A 23,418-nucleotide genomic window follows, 5' to 3' on the forward strand; every position below is an offset into this window, starting at 1 on the left:
AGGTCTCAACGCCAGCAAAAGACGGTACATCCAAGTAGTCACTATAGCAGCGACGAAGAAGAAGGTTTCCTACTTACGAAATCTTCAGGTTCTGTGCAGCTTTTGACGCTTCAGAGCTTGTTGTTGGGTGTTTTTTAGTACGTTAATTTCTAACTATGGCGCGATTTGCTTTTAACGTTGCAAAGCCTACATTATGTGCCACAAAAGCCACAAAGCGAAGGGCAGTAGCATCAGTAATACCAGAGAACCGGCGCTAACCCCAACGCATTTGTTTTGTTATGTTCGCCCTTTGCTCAAAACGGTTTTTCTTTCTCTTTCTGCAGCCAACTCAGCTATTCCCGTAGCCGTAAAATAGAATAGAGCCCCGTACCGACGTCCTCATGCAATTCGAAGAGCGCGAGCAGATGCTACGTGCTTTACATAGCGTATAAAAATGAGAAATTGCGAAACTCCTCGTGTTCTTCTGGTAGCTAGATCCGACGCGGTAATTTGCCCCACGCAGGGCTTGAGAAAAGAACCGCGCTTGGAGATGTTGCCTCACTCAGGGCAATGAAATTGGTCACGACCTTCGGGGAAACGGAAAGGTTTCTCGGCGCTATTTCGCCTTCTTTTCTAAAATAAGCTCGCATGAAATCTCGCAACTTGCACTCCATACGTTGAAAATGGGAATAGACCTGCCAAAAAATTCTTGTCAGCCAGTATATAATCAGGACTGCGCTACTCGCGTATGCTTCTATGCTTCACCTCCAATGTCCGCTACCTCCAGAAAATCTTTTTTTTTTTTCAGTTCTTCATATACGCTTCCCGAAACAAGTTTTAAAGGCTCTACTATCATGCATGCCTGCTAGCGCAGCGTATATATGTTGCACGGTTCTTTCTCACAATTTTATTATTCTAAACGCTTCCAGTGTATAACTAGCCTTACTAAAGCAGTTCCTGTGCATCCTCGTAACTTGTGTTTTCTTGGGCGCTTCATGTAACTGTATACTCGACCCAATGAAGCTAGTCCAACTCGTTGCATTTTTATCGTTCGTCTAGAGCTTCTTTCTCGTCATTTGTACACTTCTAGGAGCGGAAAGTATGTTCCCACCCAAAGCAATTCATCTGGCCAAACTTCTGGCCTTTGTGATTCCCAATTTTGGTGCACTTGGTTCGATACTTAATCGAGTTACTTCGTGCTACGAAGCGAACGACTTGTTTATCTCGTCATCTGTCACTCAAGCGCTGCAAACATTACTGTGCAGTGTACCATTCAACTAGGCAACCTTTCCGCCTTGGTCACTACGCAGTAAGGGAACAACGCCCGCTCTCAGCTGCTGCTCTCGAGGGATTACCCATTCGCGCCGTCTCGTGCCTGATCACAAGTAAAAGGTGTGAAAACTAGTGGCTAGTTTTCTGCGTAGAGGAAAGCAAGCTTAAGTGCCTTTTTTTTCCAAAGGATATGGATCACTCTTTGCTCGGCCGCCGTGCGCCGTGCGAGGAGCATTAGAACCGTGGCGAAATGAAAGACGTAGACGCTAACCCTAACACGCGGCCCGCACCGGCCAATGGTCAGCCCCTTTTCCTCTTGCTGTTTACTCCTCTCTTCCCAAGCGCACCTTCCTTGAGCTCTCCTCTTCTATGCGGACGCCAACGACGACGAGGCCACTAGTTCGGTAGTTGAGACACTAACAGCTGCCGATGTAAAACACGTCTACGAATACATAAAAACCAAATCCGGCATACAGGAAGGGGTAATCTGGTCACGTGATCGCAAACTGAATTTCTTGTAGACTCCAGCCGACAAGCCTTCTACGAGTACCGTTGCCACGGTTTCGATAAACATTATACGCTCAGAACAGGCAGTCCAGCGTCGTGGTCGCATTGCCAGAACGTGTACCCAGCGTGTCAGGTATGCCCCTGTAAAGCGTGCACTGCCGCAGTAGGGCTGTTGTTGTGGCAAAGCCTGTATTTTTTATGCGAACGCATGAGGGAGAAAAATTTGATGAGACGGCCGACAAAGCGCTCTTTATGAGCACTTTGACGAAGACAAAACGCTCTTTGAGCACACTCAGTTTGTGTGGGTAATGTGTGATTTGGTAACCCTTAGAGAACACATTATCTTCCCTCAGTTGTTTATTTCGTGTTTTCGCTCAGTGTAACACGGGTCCGGAAAAAAAAAAGGGAATAAATGCAGTCGGGAGCGCCTTAAGCGCTCTATATTTCTTTTTTTCCAAAACATGAACTGAACAAAAAGTTTCGGAAATATTCTTCCTTCCCATTTTTTAAGTTACACTTTTGTATAAGTCGCATTTTTCCACAACGTGCTCCCTTTCTTGCGAAAATTGTTTAAAAAATTCATACCTTTGTATACTCGGCTATTCATTAATCTATAATGTACTGTCATGTCCAAAGAAGCATCCCGGTAAAAAAATCTTTATAATTTTTCTATAGCCATCGAGTGGCCATGACCGCCACGAATTGCATATTGCCTCGGCCATATCATTCGGCACATATATTAGCGGGAAGCCGGTCTACAACACATCTGACCAAACAAAATAACTGCGGGTGAACCGCCTTCAAACATGCAAGTGTTTTTTTTTTCGCAGCCGATCGCCGGATCAATTCAGGCAGAGCCGTCGGTGTCATTATCTTTCGCTGTCTGTCACACAGCGGTCCTTTATTTCAGACGCCAGAGAAAAACGACCATTCTTCATCACTGCAATCCCTGCCGGAGTTCGTGCTGCTGGCAATACTGGTTTTCACATATGTGTGGGCAATCTAGCTCTGCTAAAATCTGCAGTTGTATATGCGGCGAATACAGAACGCCCCACGTCGTTGTCCGATTCGTCCAGCTGGTCGAAGTTGGGTGAATAGGCTGTTGCAACGTGCATACCATTTTAAAGTTTGATACAAGGTTACTCCGAAGGATCAATAAACCTTTTCGTGAAGGTGATGCAAGAAGCAAAACGTAGAACGCGCACTCGTCTCGCGCAACGTGCAGCGATGCATGGCGACGCCCGCACACTTTTGTATTAGTCGCAACAGTGAAATGTTTACAAAGAAAAAAACGCGCCTTGAAAAAGTACAGAGAGAAAAAAGCTTGAAAAAAGAAACACTTTGTGAGCATTTTTTGGGCTAAGTGCGCAATATCTAGCTATAACATTTGGTTAAGAATGGCCTGGGTGTAAGCATGTGCACTTTAACTCATAGGATTTCATCGTCATTTGTTGCCTTCCTGGTCGCAGTGGCTTTCGGAGCTGCGGATCCCAAAGTTCGTGAGTTCTATATATGTGTTTTGCCTTCTCTATATGTAATTAACAGTTACCCTTCAAAAAAAAACAAGGTGGAAACAATCTCGGCAGAACATACGGCAATGGCCGAGTGGCTAAGGCGTTCGGGAGTGAAACGGGGTTGCGGATTGGAATCTTTACTGCGACTGCTGCATTTCGAAAGGGATGAAATTCCAACCCACCTGCAGTTCGTGCCATTCCAGTGTAAGTTGAAGGACCCCAAGTGTTGGATCAATTCAGATCCCTCCAGTGCGGAGTCCCTCATTACCCGTGTGCAACCTGACAAGCACATAATGTGTGCATGGAAGTCAGTATTCCCCCCATATCTTTTACTATGTAAGAAAAGGGGAGAGAGAAAATGCAAATTCAGCCCAATCTATTTCCTGCTTCCCAGAAAATACAAACTTCAATGTGGTACCATCAGTTTTGGAACCTAATAAAGAGACCTGTACTTCCCGACGTTAAACCCCACATACCTTCCAAGCAATATAACAATCACATCAGTATAAAATTATTTGCATGAACAATGCCTGCCTTGTTCAGACGAACTTATTTACTCAAATATTCAAAGAGCGGGAATAGAGCTTTGTATGTGCGCTACGCGCATAAAAAAAAAACAAGCAACGGCAGAAATGGCGCCGCGTGTGGTGCGAGCCAACGGAGGCCCTGCTCGATCGTCCTAGGTTCTTGCTTTCCCTGCCACCAGCTCCTGTGCGTGGGAGAAGCGGCGGCTCCCTGCGTTGTCCGTCAAGCAAAGTGGACCAAAAGGGGAGGAGGTGAGGGAAGAGGGAAGAACACGGACAGGCGGGCGAAATCTGCGCACTCTTTCATCCGTGCATGTCCCGGGCACGCAAAAATTGCATTCCACCGCAGTTCCACACCGCCTTCCTTGTTCCTGGCCGCTCGCTTCCCGTCTCTTCATATTTCTTTCACTGACTCACCTATATAGTTTCCAGTTTTATTTGTAGCAGCGATTTTCCTTCGCGGAGTGGGGCTGGTGATAGAGGACCGGTAGGAAACCGGGACACCTTCCTAAAGGTTGTTATTTTACAGCAAACATGTTGTTGTCTCGGGATTTGTTTTTATCTCCTGGAAGAAAGAATAACGGGAGAGGCGGAAGCTGAAGAAGACTAAATAAAGCGCAGAAATAAATGTAGCTCATGGCCGTTATGCCTACCGCGCGCAAAACTGAGCCTTTCACTCTCTATTTCTTTTTCTTTCTCGAATCTGCTCGCAAAGAAGCGCGGCGCACCGGCACCGCTTGCTTTCGCCGCTGTCGGAGACGTGAACACGGATGGTCCGAAACAAGCTACGCAAAATGAATTGAATTTCGACCTTCCTAGCAGCTAAACGAAAAGCGAGCTGAATAGTCCAGCAGCACAAAACTCGCAAAGGCAAGCGAACCAAAAGGAGAGGCAGAGAGACAAATCATAGCTACAAAGAAATACTCCAAAATAGAGGGCAGGAAAAGTGTCCACAGTAAAGTGCAGAGGCTGAAATCTCGAGCGCAATATATTTTAGCGTCAGCGGCGGCGGCAGAAGCGCGGCGGAGGTAGCGGCGGCTCTGTCTTGGTCTAGCCGCTTTTATTGTTCCGAGTCGTTCTACTTTTGCTTTTCGGGCTCACGAGAATGCAGTATTATTTCCACGCGTGAATGCGCGCGCGAGATTTCTTCTCCTCTCTCCTTCTCTATCCTCGCTCTCTCTCCAGTCTATCCCCTTTCCTCTCTACTTCTTTCCCTCAGTGCTCTATTGTGCGCGCAAGAACGAAGAGCTCTCGCTTTCGAAGACATGGATACGCTGGACGATGCCTGCTCTCGCACGTCGGCCGTGCCTCCTTTCTTCCCTCTTTCCCTCTCTTCCTCCCGCTTCATTTCTCCCCTGATACTCTTTCGCGCAGGACGCGGTACTTGTTGAGCGGCAGCTTTACACAGCGGCGCGCCGGCCGCGCGATGAAGATGGAACAAAAGGAGGGCATTGTCGTTGTGTGAAGCGAGTCCCGAAAGAGGAGCCAGTAATGGGCGGATCGTGTGAGAGAGCGGTGGCTCCCTCAATGCCGTCGCTACGGGGATGATCTGGATAGGGGGCATCGCTCGCGTGGAGCGCATCCCTGCCCGTTATTCGCTCGGGAAGGACTTGTTGACTCATCCGTCGCATTTCAAAATAAGCTCTTTCGTGTGCGTCTGCAATGATCGCAGTTAACTTTGAAACACGAAGATGAGGCCAGAGCGTGCAAAATCAATTGCGGCGGAAGCGCTTTAGTGTAGAGGCGATCGCTTATATCCTCGGTTTTTGTCTTGAAGTGCAATCTGGATTTAATTGGCTCATGGTCGCTTCACTTTTGACCTGTTTTTCGACTGGTATAGCCATTAGGTTTAGTTTATGGTTTATGGGGGTTTAACGGACCAAAGCGACTCAGGCTATGAGAGACGCCGCAGTGAAGAGCTCCGGAAATTTCGATCACCTGGGGTTCTTTAACGTGCGCTAACATCGCACAGTACACGGGCCTCTAAAATTTCGCCTCCATCGAAATTCGACCACCGCGGCCGGGATCTAACCCACGCCATTCGGTCCAGCAGCCGAGCGCCAGAACCACTCAGCCACCGCGGCGGCCCAAGGTATAACCATAAGCAAACTTTCACAAGCTCAGTAAAACTCCTATTCCAGAGCTTTATTGCTGTTTACATATTGGCAGTAGAATGTAAACTGAGAGTGCTTGCACTGTAAGCATGTCCAATATTACGGGGCCTGCAATGTCCGACGTCTTGTTCAACGACGCGAGATATATTCCTCCGTGAGTAATTTTCATGACCTTTCAATGCTTAAACTGACAAGTTACATTTTCCAGCTATTTCGATAGGGCAACGGAGAAAAAGCGAGGGGTCTAGAAGGAGCTGATTACATTCAACAGGGGGCAGCAATCTCGCATAAAATTTAGGATTCTACAAGCTTCGCCTAATCCACTCTCCAATGCATAAGTCTCATCCAAAAAGTGACCATGTTTCTGGCGCATGCTTTCAGCGGCCACAGTCACGACCCCTTTCCTTCTCTCAGTTATAACCCGTGGTGAAACCTCTCCTCACTGCCGCTTGTGTCCTAGCACCAGAGCCGACTTTAATCACATCTTTCTGAACTGCCCAAACAAACCCAACCTCCCGTGGCAAGGGGCAAGACATCAGGAGCGATGGGAGGCTGCTCTGCGTAGCTCGCTGCCGGAGACACAGCTTCTGACAGTGGGCTGGGTCCGAGGGGTCGCCGAAGCACAACAGTGCCCGGCCATCTGAAGCGCCCCGAGGGCCCATCGTCGTCCTGCTTCCTCCCCCCCCCCCCCCCCCCCCCCCGCATCACTTGGTTCCTTCATGAACCAAAAAAGTTGTTACCTACCTACCTACAAGCTTACCGATGTTTTAAAGCATCAAACACAACTTCAACTGTGGAAATCTTTACGAGCTAAAAAGAAAGGTATTCCTTTAAAAATAGATTGTTAACAAAACCTCTTCGAAGCAACTGTGGCTGGTGTTGATCCTGAGGGAAGTAAGGTGCTTCCCCAATGGGCTTATGAAACTTTTTTCACATTTTCTTATTTAAAAGTGACAATACATTCATTGTGCAATGTTTAAATTCTTTTTGTTTGTATTTAGATGCAACGTAAACAACAATAGAACAAAACTTTTTAAATGGGTTCATTTACGCCAGAAATCGTTTGCTGTTTGCTAATCGATAGCTGCTTTATATTTTAGCGTAGTTCTTTGTTATATCAGCGCTATAATCACAGAATAGAGGACACTACAACGATTGCTTGAAGGCGGTGTTACAATGTTAAGTTCATGGGCAAAGTGCCAGAAAATCATGGCTGGATAAAAAAAGCCCAGCAACGTCACGTGATAAAGTCCTTTACGCACCACTGGAATGCGGGAGAATGCCATCTCGATCTCGAATGCTTGTCTTGAAGATGGCTCCAAATTGGTCTGCATTCCTCGAGTGTCCTGCAAAAAAAAAGCCACTCACGTTATAAACGTCCCCACATTTTTATTCCCGCCAGGCGAATGGTAAAAGCCACTCTTTGTGCACCAATTACTATACCGTGTTTTGTTGCATTGCAATACAACGCCGAGATTGCAATGAAGCCTTTGCGTGTTTACGTGATATATACAATAGGATATTTCCGTATGGCTGGTTCTGAGGAGACTGGCGTTACTCAATGGTAACAAAAAAAACACATAACGAGAGTAGCACACGAACTGAACACTAGCACTGTGAACACTAGCACTGTGAAAAAAACTAACACTAAGCAAAAGATGAATGTAACAGAAGTTAACAACTCATGTCGATTATGGCCCACATGCTTGTTAAGCAAAAATTTATGAAAACGCGAAGAGGAAGAGCTAACGGCGTTGCTGGGAAAGAAAAACGAGCATTTGGATTCTTTTATTTCATGTTACATGAAACGATGAAAACCCGCATGAATGCACGGGGAACAGTCTTCCATCTAAACCAGTAATCACCGCAAGTACCTACCATGATAACTCTAGTTAGGCTTTCTAAATGTCGGTAATTCCAATTGGAACCACCAGGGTTTCAGGCCAGATAGCTTCACCAGAAGAAATAATTTATACTGATTTCTGATTTCGCGATAAATTCAACATTGAGTCATTTATCAGCACATGGTAGCTTAACATACAAATCAAGGCCTGTTATTAAAAAAACTGCACAAAATATCTATAGCGTCTGCTACCGTCATTATGTGTTTATGCACCCTCGCTTTCAGCGTGTACATAGATTTATTTTTTTATATAATGATACACGGGGACACTTTTCCCCCTTTTTTTCAGTACAAGTGAACGTTTCATCCTCGATATACATTCAGTGCACGCCATATTTTGTTTTTTGGCTGGAAAGGGGGGAGGGGGGAGAAATGTTGATCAAGAGTAGTTCACGCCACGTGGCGAGGTGTCAGACATTGATATCAATTCATTCTTCGACGAAATAGTCGTGGCACAGCGCGCAGAACGCTAAAGGTTTGAACTTGCATGCGATCTCGGCCTTTAAATCGAGATTGATTGAGAGCTGCGTCGACGATGAAGAAACAAGCGGTAATGTAACATCGCCAAAAGCTGAACGTAATCCTAAAATATATAGTCACAGAACAAGCAGTTGTGTGGGTGCGTAGTGACAAACTGCTAAAAAAGAGAAAAAGAAAATTAACGGGAAACTACAAACACCCGCCGAAAAAAGCTTTTTCGTCATTTAAAACTTTCGACAATTTGCGTGTCGACGCAGTCTACGAAAAAATCGCTGGAGAAACTTCTACTCTCTGCAAACTGGTGGAAACTGTGAGTTCCGAAGGCAAAATCTCTAGGCCCCTTTTAAGGCTCGGCTATTTAAAGAAAGCGTGGTTTTCTTTTTGCATGATGCCTCCCAAAGAATCAGTGCCTGTCGTCAACTAACTCAAAATTTTCGCTTGCATAGGACAGCTCGATGACCCGTGAACAACGACAGAAACAGAGGTGTTAGCCGCCGCGGTGGCTGAGTGGTTATGGCGCTCGGCTGCTGGCCCGAAAGACGCGGGTTCGATCCCGGCCGCGGCGGTCGAATTTCAATGAAGGCGAAATTCTAGAGGCCCGTGTACTGTGCGATGTCAGTGCACGTTAAAGAACCCCCGGTGGTCGAAATTTCCGGAGCCCTCCACTACGGCGTCCTCTCATAGCCTGAGTCGCTTTGGGACGTTAAACCCCCATAAACCAGAAACAGAGGTGCAAGCTTTGTGTCATGTCGTATTTGCGGACTCCTGGTAAGAACTCTAACACTCACGTCTATCTCAACAAAGACAAGCATCGAAATTAAAATTGTAAGACAAATCACCTGACTAAGCATTTCGAACCCGCTAAGTCCCGCTGAAACTATCTTGAATCACACAAAAAAAAATTGCCAAGAAGAGCTTAAACTTTTTATTTTGTGATCTTTTTGAATTACACTCTTCCTACACATTCCAGTCTCTGGGTAAAATTTTTGTTTATTAGACAGATTTAATTAGGGACACGGAGAGTTAAAAGATTGAATACTACCTGTCTATAAAAAAAAAAGACGCGCACTGAAAATTATTCTTCGAGACCTAATAAACTTGTGTTAATACCGATATCATTTCTCAGCAGTAGGTGTGCTCTACACAAATGACCCACGCCTGCAAAAAGTCCTTAACGGTCCTTTTTTTTGCAAAACATAAACCAAAACAAAATCACAGTGGGAGTTTCATTAGAAGCTTGATCGCTACCTGCATGATGTTAATGTTATTTATGTTCTGTTAAATTCATGTATTGCGTTTTCTTAGGTGATACCATAATATACACGAAATTGTAATTTTCCTACAGTATCTCTCTGGCATGTAGTTCGTTAGTCAGAGCCTTACTACGGCTCTTGAGCTTTATCTTTTTTCTGACTTTTTAAAAAGTTTTAAAATATTGACAAGAGCCACGCACACCGGAACACCGTCGGGTCATAGCTACCATCGAGCACGTGAACGTAAATTTGGCGATGTTTTCCTTTACGGTGAGAGCCGTTATACGGACACCATCACGAGAGACAATGTAACTGAAGTGCGCAGTATTTGTAGTTGTCATAGAAATCCGTAAGCCAGGGCAAGCCAAGCCAAGGGCAAAGACGAAGAGGAGACGAAAGAAATAGCAGTAAAAGAAGAAAGGAGAAGCGCAGAAGACAGAAGGAAAACAAATGGAGATGAAAAAGGAGTAGGGCATGAAGAAGATGGCGCATAGAAGAAGACAGAAAGGGGCCATTTCGAGCCAGGGCACCGAAAAAAAATCACAAAAAAAGAAGAAAAAAGAGAAAGGATAAGAAGACACGAAAAAAAAGAAGGAAGAGAAGAGAAAGAAGGAGAAAAAAAGAAGGGTCAAGAGAAGGCGAACGAGTAGAGAAGAAGGAGCGAAGACGACAGAAGCCAAGCCAAGGATAGTAGAAGTGGAAGAATAAGAAGAGAAAGAAGAAGAGGAAGGAGTAAAAGAGAGAAAGAACAGAAAAAAAGGGAAAGTGGAATGGAGAAGCATCATGGCTGTCGCCGAATGTTTAAACTAAGCTGTAGCCTCAGTTAACCACTTTTATTGCTTCTGTAACTCACCGCAACGTTTTTCTTCTATTGCTCTTCATTATTTTACGTTATGCTGCTGCTGCGTGTTATCTTGCTAGTGTAAGTTCTCAATCAATAACATTGCATGTGATGTTCGCATAGACATCAGTGCATTTCAAGTTTGTTCCGTGAGTCGGATCTTCACAACGTTCCAGTAACCATAACAGTTTTCGTTGAGGTAGAAATAATGTAACGGGAGTACACGCGCATGTTTACGGAAAATGCGAGTTCCAAGCAATCAAATCCATTTTCTTGCGCGGGATCAGGACCTGAGCATCATAGAAAATTATTCCATGTTTGTGCGCCTTTCCCTCACTGAAAAGTTCTTTGTCGGATTGGGCGGGGGCAGCAATTTCGAAAATGCGTTTCCCGTAAAATTCTCGCTAAAAGCAGCAAGCACCCACATCGCATCCATAATCCGCTGCCGGCAACTGCAGGCTTATTGCTACGACTCTTGCAAAGCGCCCGCAAATTCCATTATATATTTTACAAGAGAGTTGAACTTTAATCCGCTTTTCTAGCACTAAAAACCTGTATTCGAGCTAATTCGACGCGTTTCGTTTTCGGAACAGATGTAATCTTAAGCATTCGCTAGAGGGGAGTTTATTCGTGTTATTTTCACTCACTTGTTTACAAAACGCATTTCCCGTTAGTGGTGCGATCCGCCTAACCCGGACGTTAATTGGTCCCCTGTGTCGCTTCGCTGGCAGATACATTCGCGCATCGAGAAGATAAGACCGTAACTGATACTAAACAACAAACCATCGCTTGGAATGTAACACTTCAGTAATCAAGTAGTGTTATTTTTTTATTACGGGTATTTAGACGTTTTGAGGTCTGCAGAGATATTTTAGATAAAAGTACAAAGACAGTGCCCCCGCGATTCCCCTTTTTCTAAAACAAATCGTGTGACTTTCCTAGTTATTCTTTCCGCGTCCTCACAGCACTAGCGAGGCTTCCAAAACTTTTTTGTTCATTTGAATTATATTGATTACTCCCTCCACCCTGCTGGATAGCTGTCATGACAGGGCAATCATCGCATCGGCTCTCACAATTGGTAAGATCCTGTGCACTGGCTTCTTCCAAACCACTTACAAACTATCGCTGATATTATCTCAAGTTATCTTATGCGCTGCATTATCTCAAAATTCTAGTGGAAAAGGCTACAGCATACATTAACAACATAATATTATCCGTAGTGCAGTAGTTAAGAGTTAAAAAGTTACAATATAAAACTATATTTTAAAAGGTATGGCTTATTACCAGGGTTTTTTTTTCGATATTGTGTCTTATTGCTAGTGTGGCAATCAAATGAATACAAACGCTATACCTACTTTGCAAAGCCTTGTACACTGATACTCTTACAAATTATGTTTAGCTCCGGTGTCTTATCGCAGTGCTTCCAAAACAGCACTTCAGTAGTGGATCCCAAAATGGTGCAATGTAGAAGGCGATAATTTTCAGCTCACCCCCTTTTGTTCAGTCTGCACAGCCGTCCGCAATTTACCGGGTTACGGTAGCTCTACAGAATATCATTTCATCGGGTATCAGGCTGTTTTGTCAAAATAATCGAGGAACTGCGCCGAAAGGTTCGAATGCTGTATTGACGTGGTAATTTACTGGCAAGACATTCAATTGGTGTCAGCATCCCGACAAGCAGGAATGCATATCGTGCGCTCCGCGGCGCACGGTTGCTGGGCTGGGCTGGGCTGGGTAGCACATGCAGCATATATGCGCTGTTGGGAACTTTGAGAAACAGGTAACTGCAAGCAACTGTATTCGTATAGTCGGGCGTCATTGCTCTTGCCACAAGCACTTCGCGTACACGCGCATGCTCGCCATGCTGCAGCGGCGTCGAAGATGCAGCCACTCTCGTTGGGCGCCGCTTTATCTCTACCCCTAACCTCTGCAGCAGTTGAAATATCCTTCACTGGAATACCCCAAATGGACATCTCAGCCACTAAATTGAGCCAATGCGGCCGCGACAAGCCGCAGATTGGCCAAGGAAACGCGTGCCAACGCGGGGGATCGAGCGCGGCCAGCGCACCACGCCGCTGTTTTCAGAACCAGCCGCGAGAGGAATCAGTGGCGCTCCTACAGACAGCGCTCATGGCGTATAATAGTGTCGTTAAAATTGCAACAGTCAGGAGACAATCTCTTTTTAAATTAACGTAACCAAGTGCACGTCTTCGGTGAATAGCACTTATTGAGAAACATTGCTGAAGTAGATCCCTTTGTTCGTGCCGCTCAAAAGAAACCTGTTTGTTTATATTTAGCGAACTCACCGACAGAAGTATTTTACGAGAGGCAGATCACAGGTAATCACAGAACTCGTCTGCATTGCGCAAGCCAAGAAAGTAGAACTATCCCTAAACTACTTTTCATCGTACGCAGGCCCGTGCCGGGCTATACTCCCTGCCGAAGGAGGCGTTTCCTTCTTCAGGCAATTTATACGGCCCGCATGCACCAGTTTTTAGCGTATAGTTGTTTTAGCAAGCGAAAACGGATTGCTTTCTTTTTTAAGCACACGTATGATACATGCACTTATGCACATGTACTGATATTAATACGATGCTATCCGTCCCCTGCCCATGGCAATCGAAGTGCATTTCGCACTATAACAATGATTGCGTATCAGCAGCAGACAAATGCATTACTAAAACCATCGTGCTGTAGATTCTTTAGCATGCTTTTCGCTGCTGAAGAACTTTGAAAACATTTACCTCAGATATGCTAATAGTAGTTCGAGAGCGAACTGTGACTTTCATACCTATTTTCATTTAGACGTAAACTGTTCCTTTGGAATTAAATACAGCAGCAGAATTCAAACAGGGCGCTTTTATAGCGCTTGATACCACGTAGAAACGAATTAATAAACTGCGTAATAAAAACAAACAAAAAAATTTAGAAAGGCTCAGATGCTGTGATGCGACGAACTGCGTAAGCACAATGCGCTTTTACGATGATGTTTTTCAAATGGTGTGATTGGTACTTTCGGGAAAATGGAATGGCACCGTACCTCTCTCACATATCGGCGAACACCTGAACTGCGCCATGAGTGAAGGGATAAAGGAGGTAGTGAAAGAAGAAAGGAAGAAAGAGGCGCCGTAGTGGAGGGCTCCGGAATAATTTCGACCACCTGGGGATCTTTAACGTGCACTGACATCGCACAGCACGCGGGCGCCTTAGCGTTTCGCCTCCATCGAAACGCAGCCGGCGCTGTCAGGTTCGGACCCGGGTACTCTGGATCAGTAGACGATAGCCTCAACCAGTGAGCCACCGCGGCGGGTCAGATGGTGTGATGCGAATGCGCTTTTAGGGTGATGTTTTTCGACTGGATGCTTTTTTCTTCTGCCGCATCCCACTGCCTGAAAAATGCGTCAGTAAATATCGCTTTGCTTCGTCAGTCTCTACGGCTCACTAATACATTTTTTTTTCTTTTACATATCTTGTACTACACACATTTTGTCTCAATTTGCGCGCCACGTTGGATCAGACGCGAGCGCGTTGAAGTGATCCTCTGGCGCGCGCTTGCTTTCGACGCTGCTTTCCCTCTCCGCACTCTCCACTCACTTGAGTGCGCTCCCCTCGCCGAGACGGCGTACGCATCGAGTCACCCAAACCTCTCTACCTCCGCCGGTGCATATTTCCCTCGCTTCTCCAGTCAGTATGGGGTGGCTTCACTCGGCGGCCGCCCAGAGACACACAGCGGCATTTTCTCCTAATGGCAGTCATGCTGCGTACACAGCAAAAAGGAAACAGCAGAAAGCCTGTCTTGGTGTATAAATATTGGGCTGCGCTGAAAACCCGTGTTCTTGTCTGTGTCTGCCATATAACTAGTGATCTGGTTGTCCCAATTTCCTATTAGTTGAAGCGGCGAGTCTCCCCTTAGTGAAGACATTTCTTCTTGTCAACTTAAGCTTGTCTACTCGCAAGCATTCAAGTCTCAACGCTTCTTTGTACACCATATATGCTCCGTTCGTAGTACATTCGCTTCAACACTACAACATGATCGGAGACTAAAAACAATAGTTTATCGTTAAGGCATATGTTTTTGTCAAGAGAAACTTGCAATTTCCGGGTTTTAACTAAGAAAGTACAATTTATGTTAGAGATATTTTTTGCTTTATTTCGTGCTTCCTCGCTTTCATTGCAGTTAGAATACCTCGACTTCAAGTGCTTCTTGAGCATGCGTATGCTTGCGAATTTGCTTGCGTGATACGAACGGGCAAGTTAAATAAGGATCCCCTTGCAAAACAGATTTCGATCTTTTGATGGAATCTACAACGCTAAAGATATTCGAGAAAGATTGTAGGAGCTGCTCTCTTCACTGTTTTCAGGCAGGCTTAGTTGCCCTCAAATAGTGAAGACGCATCTTGTCTTATTCTGTCGCAGCTTGTTCTATAATCACTGCATGAATGGCAGTCGGCGAACCATAAAACACTCGGACAGACTTCGCACAACTATAAAAACAGCCGCGTTAAAGAAAAATGCATCAATTTCTTTTCACTTATGCCAGACACGCGTACGCGAAACAGGCCGTCTTATATGTGAGTAATGAACTAAGGGTAACAATATATGAATAATTTCACATGGGTAGTCATGCCGAGGCACTCAGAGAGACACTTGCCGTTCTTTATGCACTACACGGCGTCATTACCGGAAGCAAAACGAACACTGCAAGATTGAGATAAGGCCAGTAATCTGCTTCGTCAACTCGAGATTCAGTCGATACTCCCCCTCCTGATGCACCGTCGGCGCAAAGCGACAGAGTCAGCTCACTCCCTCTCTTCTCATTTTAAGCGCCCTCACAGACATAAATGCAAACTTTCGACGGGGCAGAGCAAATGGAATCTCGGGGACATCCGTTAATTTCCCCCGCCGATCGATGCGGAATGAGAGCGCGGATATTTAGTCTCCGCCGATGCCCCTTCCCCCCCCCCCCCCCCCCCCCCCCCCGCCACATATGTGCCGACTGCGCGTGGCTTTCAGCGAGGACGAGCTCTCTCGCACGCCTCTCGCTATGCCGAGCAAAATAGTCCCACGTGAGACCAAATCGACTGCTGCAGCGCCGGCAGCGACCCATCAACAATGAACTTAGTCGGCCGCGCCGGGCTTGATGTTTTGGGGGCAAACACGTCCCAGGGCTATAGCGACCGGCGAGGCGATGAAAACAACCTGGATATGTCGTCGCTGCGGCAATAACAAGGCATATTAACTAATATCGCAGGAATAAGGAACTGTAGTGAGCAGGAAGCCTTACCCGTACCCAGAGGAGCCGAACGAATGTTTATATTCCTCCAGACAAGGGGAGATCAGGGTTTAAGATGGAAGTCTACAGAGTGAAGAAAGAAAAAGATAGAGAGATAGAGGAGGAGGAGGAGGAGGAGGAGGAGGAGGAGGAGGAGGAGGAGGGGGGGGGGGGGGAGGAAAATGAACGAGCGTGGACAAATGTATGTTCTTGCTTTGTTCTGACGCTTTTTGAGCGTCCTAACAGTTGTCTTTCCCTAATGGACTATGTCGCCCGGCACCGAAATGATGGAGATGTTTTCTGCTAGGAACGTCACATTCTAACTTCGCCCTCGGACTGCAGTTATAATATTGACGAAAGTAAAAAGTCCTCTTGGGGGTATGAATGCAGACTTGTTAGGCACTGTAGGAACCTCTTTTTGCTTTTTTGCTCACGAGGCGCTGGTCGGTTCAGTGAAGTACGTATGTCCGCGTTCGCAACAATAGCCGCCACTAATACACGCTTTCTCGAACGCAAAAATTAACCAAAGAGTAGAATGCAGTCTTTTTATTCCGTAAGTCATTCCTATATTCTTGTGAAGGCAAGCATGCCGAAATGCGCATCTACGTATTTGTACGCGTTCACAAGTACGTTCATAAAGCTTGTTTTGTTAGATTTACGCTCCACAGGCTAGGATGCTTCACGTTCGCCTTTCAAGACTACTTGGGCTTGCTATTTCTCAGTCGAAACAGACTAAAATAAAAAAAAATTTACGAGGCATTCGCTTCATCTTGAACTGTTAAGCGAGTGCTTCACGAGAATAACGTTCAATGACGTTCACCTCAACTGTGTGAGATATTTACTGCTCAAGTTAGGCTTAACGACGTCAAAGAAAGGCTAAAATTTGCTGGTTCCTAAGGTGATTCTAAACATGCAGGTTGCGGGTGGATAAAAATCTTGAAGTAGGGCCCAAAAACACAAACACCGTAACATTTAAACACGATTTATACCTATTGTTGATAACTATGCGATATTTTTTTTCGGTTATATACACCACGTACAGTCAGCGCAAAATGAAACGCGAACAAGAGCACTGAAAAAAGTAACAGCAAAGCAATATTTCAGTTCAGAGAGACAGGATACTAGCTGCCTTGGTTTTATCCTGAGTGGTGCGAGGAGCTCTGAGTAGAAGTTTTAAATTATCCTACTTGTATATCTTAATCAGCGGGTAATATTTCTCGGTTCTTATTCCCGGGTCTTAGTTATTTCGTTCGCATTTCATTTGACGCTTATGGCGCGTGTTTCGAAACTATTCTTTGAAACTGCCACGACATTGAAAATATCAGTAGCATATTGCTTTCTTATATCAACACACTATGCTACCAAACTTTCCAGTTTCGTAACTGTGTCAAAATTTCCGAAAAAGTATTGACCATGCCTCACTTTCTCGGAACTTATCCAGAAAACCTCTCTGAAAGCATTGCTCAAGTTTTCAAGAAATACGCAGATCGCAAAATGCCCACGGAGAGGTTCATGACCTCTTCTATAAATACACGCCCATAATACCTAGAAATTCTGTACAAGCGCATTTTTCAACGGGAAGTTGGTTATAAACGCAATTTCTTATATATCGTTAGCTTCTAATACAACATTCAATATATCCGCAGATCTCCCGTCGGCTGGCTTGAATTTTTTTGCTATAACGTTTTTCTTATCGTCAAAAACGCGTCCCGTTGGTTTTTTATAGCGGTCTTTATTACTCGGTGCGACAAATAAAATGGATGCCCAAGAATCTCGGACTTGTTCACTGTCCCATATGAGTTCGGCGCACCAGATGAAAGCGCAATTTTTTCCTCTCGACAGGTGAAGAAGCCTAGGAGCTATGTGTTCGGCAAGGCTATGTAGTAGCCTTAAGGTGCTCACTTAGGAAGGAAAACGCGTTGAATATTACAAGCATCTTATGAATTTTTTAACTGTCTCACCCTTTTCATTGATTACGAAACGCAGTATCGTTCTATTTAAATAATTATTTAGCTACTTCGATGCTTGCTACCTTTAACTAACACTTAAGCTAATTCTTTTCTCTACGTAGCAAACGTTTACCGCAGGACTAAAAAAAATGATCCTCTGCTTAAAGAAGCTTAGGCAGCGAGCTTTTATTTATGACGAAGAAAAAATGGTAATATATTTAATAGCTTTCGAAGACGAGAACAAACAGTCGTACCTCGAATTTTTATGACAGGAGAAAACCTGTCACGTAATTTTTGTGTGCAATTTTACACTTAAGGCGTTGCACAACTCATGTATTTTTTTTTTAAACTGGCGTCATGAGGAGAAGCAAAGTCGAAGCTGGACGTGGCAGGCAGTGCTTAAAAAAACACACACACAATCGGCGTGGACTTCGCGAAAACAAAATAAAACTGTTCTCAGCCACTTATACGTGCAAGTACACGCAACTACTCCTTATCCTTTCTAATAAAGTGAACAGAGTGAAGGCCTTTTCTGTCACTAGTCTTGCAAATTTTGTCCTGGAAGCAGTTACACTCTATGCTCGCCAATATATTACATTATTCGTAATTCAATCCGAGAGAAATTTTACGACATACTGTGGCCTCACAGATATATTCTTTTATTATCAATATCAAACTGTCTTTTAGTTATTTGAAGACCCAGGTGCTTACAGTTGGAGTATTAAAAGTAAGACTGTCACTAAGGTAGGTTTCGTGGCGATAAAATAAATCATAGTGCAATGCTGTCCCTGTTCGCGTGATGAGTTCCAGAAGATGGATAATACAGACTCGTTGGTATATGTTGACGGAAAAGGCAGACAACGCAGGTGTCTGTATCGTTCTCTGTCCCGTTTTCAACAAGCGCTGTTTTCTTTTCCGTCGCGTGGTGAATCTTAAATAAACGACCATATTTTACATCATGGATTACGAAAAGAAACGGCTTGGGTCTAAGAAAACGTTCCCGTTTTGCAAAAAACATTTCCGAAAAAATGTAACGTCGCGACCCCACGCCATAATCTTTGCGGGCTTTAAAAAAAAGGCAGAATCCAAAGGAGGCAATCGTCGTCCCACACCACGCCTGATAAGTGAAACCATGTAGGGTCCGGAAAACATGTGTCCGATAATGGCATATCACCCCAGCTTAGTGGGGCTTGCAAAGTGCGCTCGATGTAAACACGTCAAGGCCGGGACATGACTTGTGTTTTATGGTTCGTTACGAAGGCTGCAATCAGAGAAAAAAATTGGCCATTGAGGTCGCCATGCAGCCCCCCCCCCCCCCTTTTTTGTGTGTGTGTGAGTAGTGCCTGTGAAAGAAGCGAGTGCGTGGCTACAGCAGTCTTCCACAATATTCTTTGCACGTGGAATTCACTGGAGCCATCCGGAATTGAGTATATTTTTCAGTAGATGAAACATACTAAGTATTTTTAGATGTTATTCGTGAACACTAAGTCGTTCGCTTCCTATTTCCTTCTCGTGATATTGTTCACTTTAAAATACGTTGCACTCACTTTTTAAGCACGTTGGTAAAAGGCAAAAACTGTGCTAAAAACGTTTTTACGTATGCAGGCACGTAAGTGTCATTTCGAAACACGAGACAGCTTGAATGAATGCGAAGTTCTAAGTTTTGTGCTGAAAAAAAAAATCTGAAAGTTCTATCCATGTATCTGCTCGCACAATCAGACTTTAAGGTGTCGTCCTATTATTTAAAAAAAAAACTACAATAGCGCAAAAAGATAGTCACAAGACTGTTCAAGATATTTCATTCACTCACCACTAACTGAGGCGGCGCACAGGGCGACTCCGGACAACAGCCACAGCAGACTCGCCCTCAACGATGTCACTTCTGCTGTCCCGGGCATCTCGGTCTACCACCACTCGAGTTCTAAACAGAACAAAACTAAGTTTTCGTGCACGGTTCTTCGTCCCGGAGTGACCGACGATCACGTGGCCCTGATCACGACGCGTACTTCTGAAACAACTCGACGCCGACGCATTTTCTACACTTCAGTTCTTCAAAAGCGTTTGTCACCTCCGGGGAGCGTTGGTCAGTGTCTGTCCTTTTCTCTTAAGTCGTTGTTTTGTGTGTGTGTGATAAATAGAGCGATGGTGAGAGGACAACTTGGAGGCGGCTCAAGGAGTTGCTGTCCGTGAACAGAGAAGAGCGCGCGCGCGTCGAAGCTGCGGCGGCGGAGACCGAGGCGCGCGCGCGCGCTCTTGAACCCTGGTCGACACAGTCGCGCAGCACGCACGGCGGCAGCAGGCGGGCTTCTGTTTACACCGGCGCGGCAGATGAGACCGGCGGCTGGCCCGAGCGCGGCGTGCTCGCGGGGATGCGCCCGTGGCTGCGCATGCTCCCCGCCTGTTTCCCTGGCGGCGGCCGGAGGAGGAGGGCGGCTACGGGTTGCCGCCGCTTCCACGAGCGCCCTCTGTCGGGGCCACCTTGCCACAACGCCGGACAGGCGATGCGCTGCTTCACGCTCTTGCGCCCCGTGGCTTCTCTCCCTTTCTCTCAATCGGCGTGGATTGGAGCAAGGGAGAGGTGTGCGCGTGTGCGCGCGCGCCAAATATGAAGCGCGGGAAGATTTGAAAGACTTGGCAATCTGGCCCGGCGTCCGCTTGCTCCTCTGCACTGTTATTCACTTAATTTAGAGTTGCTAAAAGCGCGCTCGAAACGTGCGCAGTTGGTCCGAGATATCCTGAAACAGTGTACGATGCTCATCTCGCCCCACTCTATATGTTTCTTTTTTAATATTATCCCGTTGACAGACCAAATTCGATATAACATTGCTCTATTTGCTTACAACGTTATTCGCTACAGTATTATTAAGCACATTCATCGTTGCCAGGGTGTTAATACTAAGCGCTCCAGATTTAGACTCCATCATTACGTGCTACCAGCAAACATGACTAACTGCGGCAGTAATTGAGCTATTTTCGAATGATTAAAGTATAGAAGCCTTTACCGAATAGCATAAAGATTTTGGCGTAGTTTCCAGTGTTCTGAAAACGCTTTCTATTGTACTTCGTTAAAATCCCGCGATTTGATAAATAAGTTTTCTCTCCCTATATTTAGTGTTTGCTAAGCTGGTATTGTACTGCTCTTCTGTATAGTTCCCTAGCACTTACGTCTTTCAATAGGTTATTTTCCAATTTATGCCGCTCATTAGTTTCCAGTAATGCACATCTGTATTACCGTGTGTGATAGCCGTTAATGTACTGTACTGATATACTGTACTGATACTGTACTGTACTGAGGTACTGTACTGATGTACTAAACTGAACATGGGAACGAAAGAGGGACGGAACATGTAATGTGCACGATGGCTGTTGGACATTTTTTAGCTCATTACTCATTGTTTTTTTTATTTATAATGCGTATGTGTTTTAAGTTTGTTTCTCTTTATACTGTTTTCACCTTGTCATAAGAGGTCCCGTTGCACTCACGTACTTGGATCTTGCTGTAACAATTTTTTTCCACAAAAGTTATGTATTGCAGTGTGTCTTTCAACGCCAAAGTGGTCCATACTTTCCGCTCAACCATATTCGATCTCTATAAAAAATTTGTGTGGTACATGGCGCCAGTGTGGTAAACACTTTCCCAGCTTGTTTTAGACGAAAAAAAGAATTGGGTCGCGGCCACTGTCGACGTTCGCAAATGATAGCAAAACGTAGTCCAACAAAAAAATTGTAAAAGGTAATTTTTTTTTCAAGCATAAGTGTGATTTTTTTTTCTGTAAATGAAACTGCTTTTACACAGCGCGTCTTTATGTAAAGGCTTGAAATCAAATTACCTGTAAGTGGATTTGTTTCTCTCTTTTTCCCAAAAGAATACAGACCATAACACCGTATTTTTAACGAATTTTATGTTATCAAAGTAGCCATTTCAACTATTTTTCTCCCCCTCTGCAGTATGTAAAGAACCCAATAAAAATAATTCGGAGCTCATGGAATGTAAACCACATAAAAATATATGGCTAATTTTTTAAAAAGGTGCTGAAAAATGTGACTCACAGAGTAACGCACTCCCGGGAGAGCCTTCGTTAGCTGAGTGTGTAGGCTCGCCGCCAGTTATCTAAAACGTAATGTATTTTGATGTAAAAAAACAATGTGAAGATAAAGCACGCTGAGGTTTTTTTTTTTTTTGCTTGTTGGTACACCGTTTTTCCTCATTCTTTTCTGTTTTGTTTTGCATGATTTATTAACAAATAAACGCGATAATCTGCAACACCTCAGCACCACTCCATGATATTTCTTCTTATAACCCAAGGCCAGAAACGCATTTGGCCAGTCTTGGTTTTCAGTTCCTAAATAATAAACAAACTTTTATTTTCTCACTGTTAAATGGATTTTTTTTATTCGCACTTCCATGCCAAACAATAAATTTTCATAAATTTGTGCTTTCTAATCTACTTTTTCAACAATCCCACTGTTGTCTGTCGCTGTTTTTAATACTACGAGCGACACCATGATTCCCTACTTAGCAGCAGGTAGCCTTAGGTGACCCTCAAAATACCAAAGCGCTGTTCTCGTAAGTGTACTTAACTTGCACATTTCATCCGGACATGCGTCTCGTCAGCTGCTCTAGTAGTGTCCCTGTAGCCGCGAAAACTAATGCAAGTACGTTATTCTTCGGGTGAGAATCTTTGCCTGCCGACGCTGAAACGCTGGCTCTGGCCCGTATATCATAGCCTGTGTGAAAAGAAACATGCGCATTGCATGTTCAACGCGGGTGTGAGCAGAACTATGCAATCTATCCGCTTACGCCTCTCAAGGACATGATGGAACGCCCAGCACTGATCTAAGCAGCACGACCCGTGAAAACGACCACATCACCTGAGTTAACAAGTGTTCCTGTATACAAAAAAAAACCACATCTAATGGAGATCGAGACAATTCTTTCAAAGTGGCCAGAGTAACATATTATGGCTTGTTCACTGTTTACAACTTGATTGAGCCCACGCGCATCCCGGACTCTGCCGCACGTGCTCTGTAAGCTACACCTCTGGGAAATCCGCCAATCGGAATGCTGCTACAACAGTCCAGTCGCAATATGGCTGCTTCTAGGCCGGCAAATCTAAAAACTCTGTATGGTAAACTGGACACAGCACGCTTTTCTTCTATCTTTCGAGGGCTGTCGCATAAAACGATATGTTTAAACCTTAGATTTACACTAACAAATACGAGACAAGGGTCTGCCACCGAAGAGCCGTTACTTTTTCTTGTTTTTCTTTGTTTCTTGCTTGCTCGCTCGACCTTTTTTGCGCGCATCAGCATTCAAAATGTAGCTAGAACAATGTAAACCTCGCACCTTATTTTTGTTTTTATTCCAAGCGCCCTCTTGCGCTGCGCTGTTGTTGTTGTTACCCGCCATAATTTCGTTCCCCTCAGTGGCGTGCCCGCGAAAGCCACTTGCTCTGCCAAGCACGATCCAAAACCAAATGGGTATGGCCGCCTTTGACTCGCCGGTTACCCGCTGTATGCGCACGGTAAGTTGCGATGCGCCGCTAAAACTTGATCGCTGCACCGACGAAGAAAGAAGTGGCGATGCGAGAACTGTGCTACGCACTAGAGTAGCAAGAGCGCCCCGAGCACACTTGGCCCCGTGTGAGTCTGTGTTTGTGTGTGCGCGCAGGCCGGGAGCCTAGCTGAGCGTACGTTGCGTTGCTATCGCGCCGGTCTCAGTTTCTAAAGCGTCGGCAAGCCGGGAGAGGATCCGGTGTGTGTGCCGAAAACGTGCTTTTGAAAGGCGCCTCCGGCGAGAGAATGTCCGT

General features: G+C 45.1%; 1 protein-coding gene across 2 annotated transcripts in view; it reads right to left on the minus strand.

The window, feature by feature from the left end:
• Positions 1-20,113, minus strand: part of LOC144125065 (lachesin-like) — an 88,152-nt gene extending 68,039 nt beyond the window's left edge. Inside the window, exons 1-2 of one of the 2 annotated variants that reach the window (XM_077658129.1) lie at positions 19,419-20,113; positions 7,173-7,256 (exon numbers count right to left, since the gene is read on the minus strand). In XM_077658129.1, coding sequence (XP_077514255.1) covers positions 7,173-7,256; positions 19,419-19,506 — 172 coding nt within the window. In that variant the 5' untranslated portion in view covers positions 19,507-20,113. The remainder of the gene's footprint in view (positions 1-7,172; positions 7,257-19,418) is intronic. The other variant, XM_077658128.1, reaches the window with a different exon arrangement.
• Between the last annotated feature and the right edge of the window lie 3,305 nt (positions 20,114-23,418).

The sequence above is a fragment of the Amblyomma americanum genome, chromosome 3 (genome assembly GCF_052857255.1).
Source record: "Amblyomma americanum isolate KBUSLIRL-KWMA chromosome 3, ASM5285725v1, whole genome shotgun sequence".
Classification (NCBI taxonomy): Eukaryota; Metazoa; Arthropoda; class Arachnida; order Ixodida; family Ixodidae; genus Amblyomma; species Amblyomma americanum.